Raw genomic sequence first — 13,359 nt, 5'->3', positions numbered from 1 at the left:
CGTGCGTGTGTGCATTTGTGTGTGATTGTGGTGGCAAATCTAGTTTGTGGAGCTGGAACTTTTTTGAGGTAAGTTCCGTTTTTTTTTTGGTTATTTATGTAAGTTTTTTGTATTGGGTATAGGTTGGAAACATCCGATCTCACGCGTCGGCTTTGACCCGTGACGTAAGGGACCTACACATTGATCTGTAGCGTAGCCCTGAATACGAGGTTAGGTTGGGAGTTTTTTTTTGGAATGCGGCCGCGGCAGCGGCCGCCTATGATTCGAAAATATTGATTTGACACTAATGAACATGTATACGTAATATGAAGCAATTTGATGAACATATTGATCTGTAGCGTAGCCCACTTGAGGTTAGGTTGGGAGTTTTTTTTTTGGAATGCGGCCGCGGCAGCGGCCGCCTATGATTCGAAAATATTGATTTGACACTAATGAACATGTATACGTAATATGAAGCAATTTGATGAACATATTGATCTGTAGCGTAGCCCACTTGAGGTTAGGTTGGGAGTTTTTTTTTGGAATGCGGCCGCGGCAGCGGCCGCCTATGATTCGAAAATATTGATTTGACACTAATGAAGCCTGTGGGGGGATGGGGGGGGCACTGCAGACTCCCCCCACCGCATAACGACACATGATGATTAAATTTTGAAAAAAAATGAAAAATTTTTTCCGTACCTGCTAAACTGCATAAGTGCCGATGTATGTAGGTGTAAGGGAAGCTTTCGTTTCTTAGTTTTCTATTGAGGGATGTGATCGGTAGGTTCTGTTGAGCTATATAGGTTAAGGGAAGTGTCCGATTATGGATAGGAATGTGTTTTTTGGTATTTGGTCAGTTTTGTGATGTTGATTTATTTCGTTGTTTTGCGTGGTTTTGAATGGCGGTCGGTGGCTACATTTCTGTATATTTAGTTTCTCTGCACCCAAAAACCCCTAATTTCCCACGCTTGTCCCGTTACAGTCATTAGGCTTTTTGTGAAACTTGTGTATTTCAGTGTTTACAATACGTATGCGATGTTTTTATAACCGCCATATTGGAATTGTTTATAGTCGTTTCCGCGGTATTTGTGACGTCATGGGTCAAAGCCGACGGGTAAGATCGGACGCTTCTGTATTTCCGCGGCGAAATTTAAAGCCCCGCTACATCGCCCCCTCGACTGTCACGCTAAAACATTTAGCGTGGCAGGCTAGCAAACAATAGAATAGATATACCTAATGTCTATTATACATATTTTCCCAGGAAACGCAACGTGCATACTTAGAGGATTATCTTTGCCAATACTTGGTTTCTAAATCTATATACTACATACACTTGTTACAGTTTTGATCCTTTTTAGACAATTAATATATATATGTTTACATAGTGTGTGTTTGAGCAAGCTGCTCACCAGCGCAGATAATGTTGTGCGCTTCCAGCAATCGTTGACTTCCCAATGCATCTCTGGCAGCACGTAGTCTTTGCGCATGCGCAATAGCATCACTGAATTTCGCGTGCGGCAGTTTCAAAATCGCTGTGTTATGACAGTCTTCAACAGTATTCGCTCTCACATAGTGTTCATTACAAGTTGTTATTCCAGCATAAATGGCGTGTTAAGTTCGGTGACACCATAAGATTGAGCGTGTGCGTGATCTGAAGCAACGTCCATGTCTTCTGTTACGACACAACACTCCAGGTCCTTGTGCGTTTTCATGACTATTGTTCCCGGGGCATATATGGTCGATGTAATTTTTAGCCTCCACATCGCCTACGACAGGTGCTGAGTTAATTGTCTCCAAGCATCTGAAGGCCGGCCAGGAACAACGGCGTCGATGTTCGCAAAGGTAGGTGTTTCACCACATTGTTTACACTTGCCAACAAACGTTCATTTGCAGTGTGGAAATCCTCATTATCGTCGAAGTAAATTGCAGTTTATATCGATTTACAAACAGTTATTTGGTTTATGCACCATAAGTTTCACAAACAACACAAAATTCGTCGTTTATAACGTTCACTGTTCAACACAGTTTGCAACACTTTTTGCCACATTTACATTTTAACAGTTCACTTTGTCCAAGCATGTTAACATCGTTAATTATGAAACCTTACATTTCGTGGTCACGTTTCAAAATATGTTGACAATATGCAAAGTTTTAACACATATACAAATACATATAAATTTACAAGAATATGCATGTGAAATATTTACACTAAAAAAAAATTATACTAAGTCCCATTGGCTTTCTTTTATTGGGGTATTAATTTTTTTTTATTCAGGTTTGGGCATGCCAAGGGACATCAGACTTAATACTTAAAAGCACGGGCTTTCCTTCATTTATTAGGCCTATTTCTTTATTTCTTTCGATTCCATATCTTGGCTAGTGGTTGACCAGGCTTGTAATGCCATCAATATTCAGTTTTCTTCATATCTTTTTATTCATACCTGAAAGTTTACTGTCACACAATATATTCTTACATTCCATAAACAAACAATACCCAGCTGCAGTAGGTGGTAGGATAATGGAGAAAGAAAGATAGACTGGAAGAAACTATTCACTACCTAAAAACTGCCAAATCCTACTGCTAATACATAAAAAGAGTACACAATACGTTATAATGTTTGCATCACCTTCAAGGGGTGTGTGAAAGGGGGAGCTTACAATTTACCAAATCATGGGTAAATGTAAGTGTCCTTACGTCAAGTCTGTGTAGGGTAACATCATGACAGATTCTCTGTTTGTGTTGTGATTGTTCATATGACTTAGCGTATTATACCTTAACAAATCCTTGCATGAGTGAATCGCATATCTGCTCAGTACTTCCTCAATATCTCCACTTCTTGTGGATACCGTCTATACAAATGGAAAATGTATCTCAGAGACTGTGTCTCTCATAATGTGTATTATATGATAACATATCAAATTTCCTCTCAAGAGTTCAACCATGAACTTTCTTCTACTTTAGTGAAGGTTAAACATCATGTATGTAGTATATATATATCATTTCTATCTATAAATCATAAATTGACAGTAAAATGTCTCTTTCTCACTGTCCGTTGCTCGATGTCGGCTGCACGGATGGTCACTGCTCCTTTGCACTTACCTTGCATAGCCTGAAAAGTCAAATGTCTTCAACGTAGATGTAATTTTGTCATTCTTCAATGTAGATGTAATTTTGTCATCTGTTCGCTTAAGTGGAGGTGTTGTACGAGTCGCAAAACGGACTTAATAACTCTCCTATCTTTTGCTTCCTCAGAGTTTTCTGTCATGTGTAAGAACTATATTTCAACTTAAGTTCCTTAAAATATCATTCTCCTGTCTGAACACAAACTATAAATGTTTTCTTCCACACAGTGGCTTAACAAAACTTAACCAAGTTACACTTCTGCCATAAATTAAAGCTAATGTGTTTCCAAGTTACATTCTTGTTACACTTCTTTCCACAGCTGTAATCATCGTTATGTTCACTCTGCTTTTCTTGCATTCATTCCTTTTCAAGGGCACTGAAAATAGATTCACATTTAACGTCTTGTACTCACGTGTTCTAACTCATCACAAATGTTTTCTTTCAAACTGAAATGCTTATGTAATCTTAAAGATATAGACTGTTTACTCACTTCTCCATGTAGCACAATATTACCAAAACATTCTCACTCATTCCTTACTCACATATTCATCATAATATATATATCCTTATACATTAAACAGATTCCTCATCAAACATTAATATATCACATACGTGGGGCCATTTGGCACTTCCATTCTCATAAAACTCCAATAATATTTTCCTCAAATAATCTCTTGTCTCCAACAACTTCACAGTAACTTACCTTCTTATATTAACTTAAATATTAACTCATTCATACTGATCATTCATTCTTACATCCTCATTCATTCTGCTACATACCTACATCATTACTGATCTCAATAGCTATTATTTCCTCTCATTATAGTGCCTTGAAATAACTAACTAGTTGTTGATTCACCTTATAATTTACAATTAACAACCAATGTAACCTGCGTAGACCTCATTCCTATATGAATATCTTTTCTCATTCAGTAAGTGTACTCACCTGGGTTTACCTTCTCGTCATAATTATGTGTGCAAGTGTAACTGCAGTATATAATTTCCATAAATTAACGTTTGTGTTCTTAGGCTGTATAATTTAATGTTCGTGTATTCAATACAAATATTTACGATCTCGTTTTGACAGCAGCTTGCTCATGTTCAAATTAGTTGACATTATATTATGTTGTTTTAGTGCACAAAGGATTTCAAATGTCTGTGGGGATGCAGCCCCCTCGGCTTGTGAGATAACGGGTATTCTAGGGAGTAACAACCTGGGTGAGGTATGCTTGCTATTCTGAAAGGACCTGAATATAATAGCTGTCATTTTGTCGTCGTATCTGAGGAAACAAACCGTCTCAGCCGTTGCGCTCTTACAACACCTCACGACCGAAGCACGAGCGCTTAGCTCGGTCGTCGACTGTTTCCGTCGTCTGCTGTGTTTGGCCGGGTACATTGACAAGCTCCACTATGTTTACATTCCGGCCGGTTGGCGCCCACGCGTCAGCTGATGGCGCGCCGCAATTGTTATTGCTACTTTGTGGTGGGGAGTGCATAACTGTATTGGGAAACGGCGGCGGATTCCGTGGAGGGTTATGATTTGTCATGCGTGAATTTTGTGTGTTCCACATATTCTGTCGGTGATTGTTGGGATTGTTATTGTTTTGGTGGTAATTATGTCTGTTATATGTCATGTTCCTGTCAAAGTAGCCCGGGTTGTACCGGTTCTTCCCACGTCTCCTATTGTTGTTGTTGTTGTACTGTCTGTAATTTTCATTTTGCTTGTAGTTACCATTTTGATATGGGTGATACTTATTGTTATTATTCCACGAATTTCTGCGGTTGTTCCTACCATCATACACGTTTCCATTTGAATATGTTTCGCGCGCAGGCATCGTATTGTGTCGCGGCGCGGACGGATGGTTCCACCAACCACCGTCACTACGGTTCCTTTGGGGTGGGTGCTGGTTTTGGTTACTAATATGAATAAAATTTGAATGGCGTGAATCGCGTCTGTAAACTACGTCCATTTGATCTAAGAAGTTTAAGAAAGTCTTAACGTCATTCTCCGGTGCTCCTATTAATCTGTCTCGGTATGGAAAGGGTAAGTGGCTCTTTAAAGTGTCAATTATCGCTGACAAGTCGGCTGGTTTGGACCAGTACAGTGTCTTGTCTAAGTACCTCTCAAAGTATTGTCTTAATGTCTCTTTTTTAGGGTCATAGGTCTCGGGGTTGCACACTTCTCTCCTTAGAGTCTGTTGCTCATTCTCGGACCAGAATTCGTCCAAGAAGGCTTGTTCGAACTGTTCAAACGTAAGGCACCGCCGCTTCATAGCGGCACCCCACTTAGCTGCTCGTCCTCTCATGAGATTGGTGACGTATCTGATTTTATCGACTTCTGACGAACTACGTGGAAAAACACCGTCAAATGATCTAATAAACACAATAGGGTGGACTTTGTGCTTGTCCTCACTGGAAAATGTCTGGAAATACCCATGTCTTACAAACGTGTCATCGGCCATGCCGGTTGGCATAACTGTATTGATGTGATTTAGGTCACTTGCTACTCTAGGTGTGGTAACGTAATATTGCTCGTTCGGTGGAAAAGAAAGCGGCACATTGTAATTTTGATTTGAAATAGGTGATTCCACAATAGGTGGTGTTCTGTCTGTGTCATTAGCCATGGTTTTAGCTGTTTTGTCGTTTCCTGACGATGCGTTTGCTCCTATCGCCAAACACGGCACAACATTGTCTCGTAATTTTGTCACTTCGTCTTGTATGTGTTTTGTCTCGTCTTTAACATGTGTCTTTGTTTTTGAAAGTATGTCCTGTGTAATTGTTTCAAGTTTTTTGTCCAGGTAGTCGTCACACAATTTACATTCATGTACAATTCTTTCGGCCATGTTGGTGTCGTTGTTTAGTGACGCGAGGTCCGCCCGGTCTTCTAGTTTTTCTATCTTTTCTTTGAGGTGGGTTTGTTCAAGAACTACCATTGTGAGCTGTTGGGTAATATTTCCCACTTCTTCAGTCAGCTTTTCTTGGGTGGAGCTAGCTGAAGTGTGGGCCTGAGCTAACTCTTCCACACGGGTGTTCACTTCCTGCTGCACATTAACTATTTGAGTTAACTGATTCTCACATCGGGTGATATTGTTTTTTGTTTCATGTGTGAATGTAACCAAAGTTTCTTCCTGTTTAGTGACTCGGATGGACAAAGTCTCAAATCTCTGGCTGAGCTTTTGAGTGGTGTTATTTAATTCTGTCATCTGTTTTGTCGTTCGTTCAAAATTTTCAGTCATAGTACGGTTTAATACGTCAAATTTTTCGTCGCTTTTATCTAGCCTTTGTTTAAAGTCCTGACCAAGTGCGTCCAGTTTTGCGTCAATTTTCTGACTAACGTCTCGTTTCATGTCTGCAAATAACTCTAATAGTCGGTCCAGTTTGTCAGTTTCCTGTGTCCGATTTGTGTCACATTGCTGAATTTGTCTCATATTCGGTTCTGACATTGATGTTAACAATGGCGCTGACGGTCTAGTCTCGCGTCCATTCCACATTTCGTCATTTAAAGTCGCCATCTGTGTATTATCACAAATGTTGCGAGTTTGAGGCAAAATCATTGCATTGATCTGTGAACTGGTCCATGGAGGGAAACGCGGACTTTCTTGTTGGTTGAAAGATGAATCTACTTCACTTAACTCATCTGCCGAAACTATCTCTACCTTACCGCGTTCCATTGTAATAAATATATAATCGTAAGTCAAAAAGGGAATAATATAAGTCTGATTAATAAAAATTGGACTCAAATTTAGGTTGAAATATTTTCTCGTCAATGTAAATGATTGCTCTATTGCAAACAATGATTGAGAAAGCTGCAGCAGGGCGGACAAAATTTTTCGTAACAAATGACTGTTTGGCTGTCAAATTCACGATCTTCATATGCTACAACAATACTATAATTACCACAAACTACAATAGAGATAGATAATTTTGGAAAAATCTAGAAGAAAACTACAGGATGTGTGGAAAGGGAAAAATGGATTCTGCGTTGGCTATTGAATGCTTGAATGAAACATAATTGTGTGACTCACCATTAAATTTTCTGTCCTGCAGCGGCTGGTCAAACACTTCTGCGTAAATCGTATTCGTCAAAATATGGATTTTCTTAATACATCTCCATCGGATAATCACCAAAAGTCCTCAAAATAAGTTTCGCATCAATATATGCCATGAAAAGAAAAACAGATTGAATTAGTTACAAAAATTCTTTACAATATTGTGGTATCATTTGCTTAGGTACAATAAAGTTTGTGTTTTAGTTACCATTTAAAGTTCAGGATTTTTTTATATTCTCTGTTGGGAAAAAATACAAATTAAAGTTTCAAATTTGCTCAAAAACGACACATCCGAAAATTGCGTCCTGTCGCTGGAGCCAGTTGTAGTGGTTAATAAAAAAATGGGAGAAGAGAGACCGTGAAAAAGGGAAAGAAAGAAAGAAATGCAGATCGGACTTTGTATTACAGAAAAGCTATCGGACTTCGTTATTCGGAAAAGCTATTGTTGGGGTGGTCCTTGTGGCGTTTTTGAGCAGAAGTTAAACCAATTTTCACTACAAAAGTTATTGAAAAGAAACAGAGAATAACAGAATGTAACTGACAGGGGGAAGTGGCGTAGACGAGAGATCATCCTTTACCAGGTTAACTTATCTTCTTTCGGGCGGCGTCCACGTCTTCAAAAATCTCCTTCATTTCGGCGTGAAAAAATCTGCTCCGAAATCTTGTAATAGTCCAGGGATCACAAATTTATATCAATTAAAATCATCTTGATACTGTATGCAATTTAATTCACTTTGCTACTTCCATCCACCGAATTTCTTAATGACTTCCACAATGTCTACACATTACAATCAGATCAAGATTAGCCATTAAGTTTTTACGTCAGCTTCCGATCACGCCTGCCTTAAGCTACCGCTATCAAGAGACAAAACAAAAAACGGATAGAAAACAAAAAAAGTGTTACCATTTTAGTATTTTCTCTGCCGTCGAGCGCTCATACCGCTGCGACGGGATATTTTTTATCTGAGGGAACGAGTGTAGCGCGGCGAAATTTAAAGCCCCACTACAACCTGAAGTTACTTCTACATCTGACGATGACTTTCCATCCTAGATAACTTGCTGCATCCTCTATCGAAAAGTCCTCAATCTGGTCACAAATTCCACTCGATACCCCCATACAATTGTACTTTTGACATTGAGTAGGTGTTGTACTGGGTCAAATGCTTTTCGGAAATCGAGAAATACTGCATCTGCCTCACTGCTCGGATGCAAAGCTTTTGGTATGTCGTGTGAAAAATGTCAGAGTTGTTTCGTATGACCGATGTTTGTGGAATCCGTGCTGATTGGCATTGAGGAGCTCATTCTGTTAAAAATGGCTCATTGTGTTTGAACTCAGAATATCTCGTAAGGTTCTACAACAAACTGATGTCGAGGGTATTGGATGGTAGTTTTCTGGATCACTTCTGGTACTATTGTTGTAGACAGGAGTGACCTGTGCTTCATCCCAAGAAAGGAGCACAGTTTTTTGTCGGAGGATATACGTAAGATTATAGTTAGAAGAGGGGCTAACTCGGCCACAAATTCAGTACAGAACCCAACACAGCTCTGGAGCTGTGTTCAGTTGTAACAATTTAAGCGGTTTCACAACAACATTGTCACTAATACTTATTTCATTCTTCCTTTCAGTGGTCCGAGGACAATTCTCCTCAGTTTTGTATTGTAAAGGAACTTTTGAAAATGAAGTGAAGTATTTCAGCTTTTGCTTTGCTACCCTCAATTTCAGTTCCGGTCTCAGTTGCTAGGGACTGGACATTAACTTTGGTGCCACAAACAGCCTTTACATGTGACCAGAATTTCTTTGGGTTCTGTGAAGGATCATTTGACAATATCCTGCTAAGGTAGTCACTGTAGGTATCACACATTGCTCTGTTGGCAGCCACACACATTTCATTTAGCATCTCTCTATTGGTAGCCCTATGCATTGTCTTACACCTATATGCAGGGATCTCTGTTTCTTTAGAATTTTTTTAGCAGTGACAATATACCGTGGCGGTTCCATCCCATTACAGACTCCTACGTGGTCCATATGTATTCAGTGCATGGTCAACTATTCTCTTAAACTTGAACCATAGTTCCTCTACATGTTCCTGCCCTGTGCTGAAAATTACAAGTTCCTCTTTGTGATATGACATTACTGATCTTTTTATTAGTTTACTGAGCACATATATCTTTCTGCTTATTTTACTTGTCCTCTGTACTTTAATAATCATTGTTGTCACAACTGCTCCGTGGTCACCAACACCAGTTTCGATGTGGACATTCTCAAAGAGGTGAGGTCTCTTTGTTGCCACTAGATGCAGTGTATTTCCACCACGAGTGGGTTTTCTAACTATGTGTTCTAGGCAGTTTTCAGAGAGAGCTCGTGTGGAATACCTGACAAAAATACAGGGTGTATACGATCCGGGACAACCGGGAGATCCGGGAAAACCTGGGAATTTTCTCATCCGGGAGAAAACCGGGAAAAACCCAGGAATTGTTTACAAATGCGGGAATTTTCCATTGTTTTAGTTTTCAGTTAAATTTTTGTGATTTTGACAGGTAAGAACCAATACTCTAACAAAGGATATTACTGTATCCCGCTACTGCAGAGTAATACTGCAGCAACAAAAATGAACAGGAGAAAAAAAAAGAAAGAAAATAAAACTTAAGTTGCAAAGGAAATGCGCCATATACAACAACAAAACAGTGCTCATACAAGCGTCTGCCAACAGCGAAGTGTGTCAAAGGTTTTAGGAAGACTATTCAATGCTCTGTAACAACAAATTGCCTCCGATGAGCGTGGCGTGACAACTGTTTAAATTAGATTCGTTTTAGCAGTTGCGGGCGGGCTCTTGCGTATGCGCAGTTGAGTCGCGTATGAGTAGTACCTTCTCCCACTTCTCGTTACAGATGTGTGGCTGGGCGCCACTACTTAATATTGCCCCAGTTCGGAAATTAGTAAATCTGGGGATGATGCACAGAGCTGTGTGAATTGTGTTGGGAAGGTGGGTCGTCTCCACGTGACCTGTGTTTACGTTCGGCGATTTTGTTGTTTCCTGTTCATTTATTGGTCTCACGTTAAATGATAACAAAACGGATTTTTGTGGCTGGGAGCTATCAAATGAATTAAAATACGTTCGCGTAGTTACGGAAGGCTAAAGTATGTTATTAGTTTTAGATTTTATTTCCACCTTTCTGACAGTCGAACATTAATCGCCTTAAAGAACAATGAAGTTATTTTGGCCAGTTTGCTAAGAGATTTGGCTTTTATTAACCTTTTCAGTTGAGGCAGTCAATTTATCTGAAACGAAGTGTTTAATTTCACACTATTGGCTAGTTTCAACTGTTCACTGCATTTCAAGTGCACATATGGCATTATGCCATAGTAAAGAACTAAACATGAGATAATACAGTACTGGTACTACAAGAAAATTTGCATTCGAATGTGCATTTTGAGCCGAATTATGCGTTTTAGTATGGTTCACGAAATTCCGACGCTCTTGAAGTATCTTCTGATGTCTTGTCTTTTTTTTTTTTAATGACATAATGTAAGATCTTTTAATGTTTTACACGTACGAACACATGGGCTTCCTTCACCGTTGTAGCTATGCAAGTGCGGTGACGCTTGTTATCTGGCGCTCTATTGCAACTACTGAAACGAACCTAATTCTAACAGGTCGCGGGAAAATATTGCGAATGGTGATTTGAAAAGCGTTACATTCAAAGATGATTTCCTTTTACGTAAATTGAAATCACAAAGTGTTTGACTCTCATTTAAAAATCAACTCTTTGAGGACGACTATTTAGAAGAATTTCGAGCCCAGAAGATCAGACATTTACATCGTTATTAAAAATTTTACTGATACATTTGTGTCATGTATCTTAAAGTGTAACAAGCACAAAATAGATCAACATTATATGTGGAAGCTTAGCTTCCCTTCCAGCTTATTAATCTTAGAGACCAATATTGTAGGTGAATGCTATGTATATTAATTTAAACCATTAACTTTTCTTATTTGCGCTACTGAAGAGTGATCTTGCTATTGTCTGACTACACTACGTGTCCTGTGCTGTCATCAGCTGGCGAGATCACGTGACATGAGCTATGACTGGCTTACGAAAGTGCATCACAATCTCGATTTCAATGCTTTGGAAAGTGGCATGCAGTGTTTGGTGTAACTCGAACTTATACCTTCGTAATACGAAAATATGCAGCGGACATGTTGCTGCAAATCAAAGGTTTTTCAAAACTTGTTTTTCCCACCTGAGTTACGTTTTCTAAAGTGCCGGGAAATTCTACTCCGGTATATAAAACCATTAACATTCAAAGGATTGATGAGTTTTACAGTGCCGAATAAGAGTATACTGTCACATAACACGGAAAAAGTGTATTTTCACCCGGGAAAAAGTGTATTTTTAACCAGGAAATCTGGGAATTTTTTTTCCTTGTCCATGTATGCACCCTGAAATGGCAAAACACACTAAATGAGTCTTGCTTCTTATGAATTCCTTCCACAAAATAAACTTTCCCAGATGATCAAATGAACAGATCTTCTGAAAATAGAGATTGTTCATTTCCCCTTCAGTTGACAAAATTCTGCACTGTATAATTTATAAATGAATCAATCAGTCATCTTTTTTCTTTGCAGGTTTTATTACGCAACTGGTGTGATCTTTATCAACAGAAGGCAGGGTCCACCGAATGCATTCCCCTCCCCAACCTGCCCTTATCCCCACTCTCTCTCTCTCTCTCTCTCTCTCTCTCTCTCTCTCTCTCTCTCTCTCATACATAATTCCCTTAATCTAAACTATGTTTTGCTCAGTAATGCAGTGTTTGTGTGGCTTCCTGCAGGCATAACAGGGCAGTTTGACTTCGGGCCGATGGGCTGCGCGCTGAAGGCGAACCTGCTGGCGGCGTGGCGTAGCTTCTTCGTGCTGGAGGAGCAGATGCTGGAGGTGGACTGCTCCATACTCACCCCGGAGGCCGTCCTCAAGTAAGTCGCGTCCACAGCTTCTCCGTCCTCTCGCTTTTTTGGCCCGGTTCGCCGCCGGAGTTAGTTGGCGGGTTTGCCATTTCCGGCCGGAGCCACCCACTGTCAGTTAGATCCCACAGAGATACCGAACTGTGGGGATGTCAATTGTTACGTCTTGCCTGCTGTTGTGAAAACTTTGCGAGGTTTCGGTAGGTTTGTAAATTACCTCGTTGCCGTCTTCGGTCGCGACGAGTATGCAAACCCCCGACTTGTTGTTAAACGAAAGAATTCTGCTCGCATCCGAAACCGGAACTCGTCGGCACTAATTTCCGTGAAGGCTTTTATTGTGCCCCTGATTACGAGCGTGGTCTGAAGTTAATCGGTTAGGTACGTCTCATTTTGAACTAAACTCCAAACTTGAGCAAAAAACGAGAGTACGTACGTCAGAATCTACATTATTAATCTTCTGGTAGTTGTTGTTCTGTGACATCACGGTTCATACAGAATATTCTTTGCCACTTCTGATCACGCCGCCAATCACTGCTTTAAGCCCTAAGCTCGTGTGGAATACCTGACAAAAATAACAAAACACACTAAATGGTTATTGCTTCTTATGAAATCTTCCCACAAAATAATTAAACTTTCAAACTCTGTACAATTTTCCCAGATGATCAAATGAACAGATCTTCTGCAAATAGACCTTGTTCATTTGTATTAAAAACCAGCACGAGATTTTTCCCTTCAGTCGATAAAAGATTCATTTATAAATTGTTCAGTGCAGCAATCGGTCATCCTTTTTCTTTGCAGGTTTTACTACGCAAATCCAGATTTTGACTAGTGCCTATCCACTATCAGTGTTAAAAAATAAACCAATTGATGTATTCTGCACACGGCCTACCTTCTTTACACAGTAGTATTCAAAGAACTCTGACTGACACCCAAACAACAGGGAACTGATATGCATCGAAATCAGAAAACAGTGGTATGTAATCTAGTATATTAGCCACATAGGTTAGGCCAAGAGTTGTAACTTTTTATTGTATCATCTGACTATGTACTACTTGTATTTTTTTAGCATTGATAATGGCTGGGCACTAGCCGAAATCTGGATTTGCGTTATAAAACCTGCAAAAAAAGACAACTGATTGCTGCACTCTATAATTTATAAATCACATAACAGTCCCTGAGTGCACCCACTTTCCGAATGGAAGGTAACCTGATAAAATGATTTATTTCCAGAAACCCTGCCCACAAA

The 13,359-nt window shown here is 39.7% G+C and overlaps 1 protein-coding gene across 1 annotated transcript in view; it reads left to right on the top strand.

The window, feature by feature from the left end:
• The window catches only part of LOC126427337 (glycine--tRNA ligase), a 145,243-nt gene that overhangs the window by 29,930 nt on the left and 101,954 nt on the right, over nt 1-13,359 (top strand). Inside the window, exon 3 of the mRNA XM_050089664.1 lies at nt 11,984-12,125. Within this exon, the coding sequence (XP_049945621.1) occupies nt 11,984-12,125 (142 nt within the window). The remainder of the gene's footprint in view (nt 1-11,983; nt 12,126-13,359) is intronic.

The sequence above is a fragment of the Schistocerca serialis genome, chromosome 11, assembly GCF_023864345.2.
Source record: "Schistocerca serialis cubense isolate TAMUIC-IGC-003099 chromosome 11, iqSchSeri2.2, whole genome shotgun sequence".
Taxonomy (NCBI): domain Eukaryota; kingdom Metazoa; phylum Arthropoda; class Insecta; order Orthoptera; family Acrididae; genus Schistocerca; species Schistocerca serialis.
This window is presented reverse-complemented; position numbering and strand designations above follow the sequence as displayed.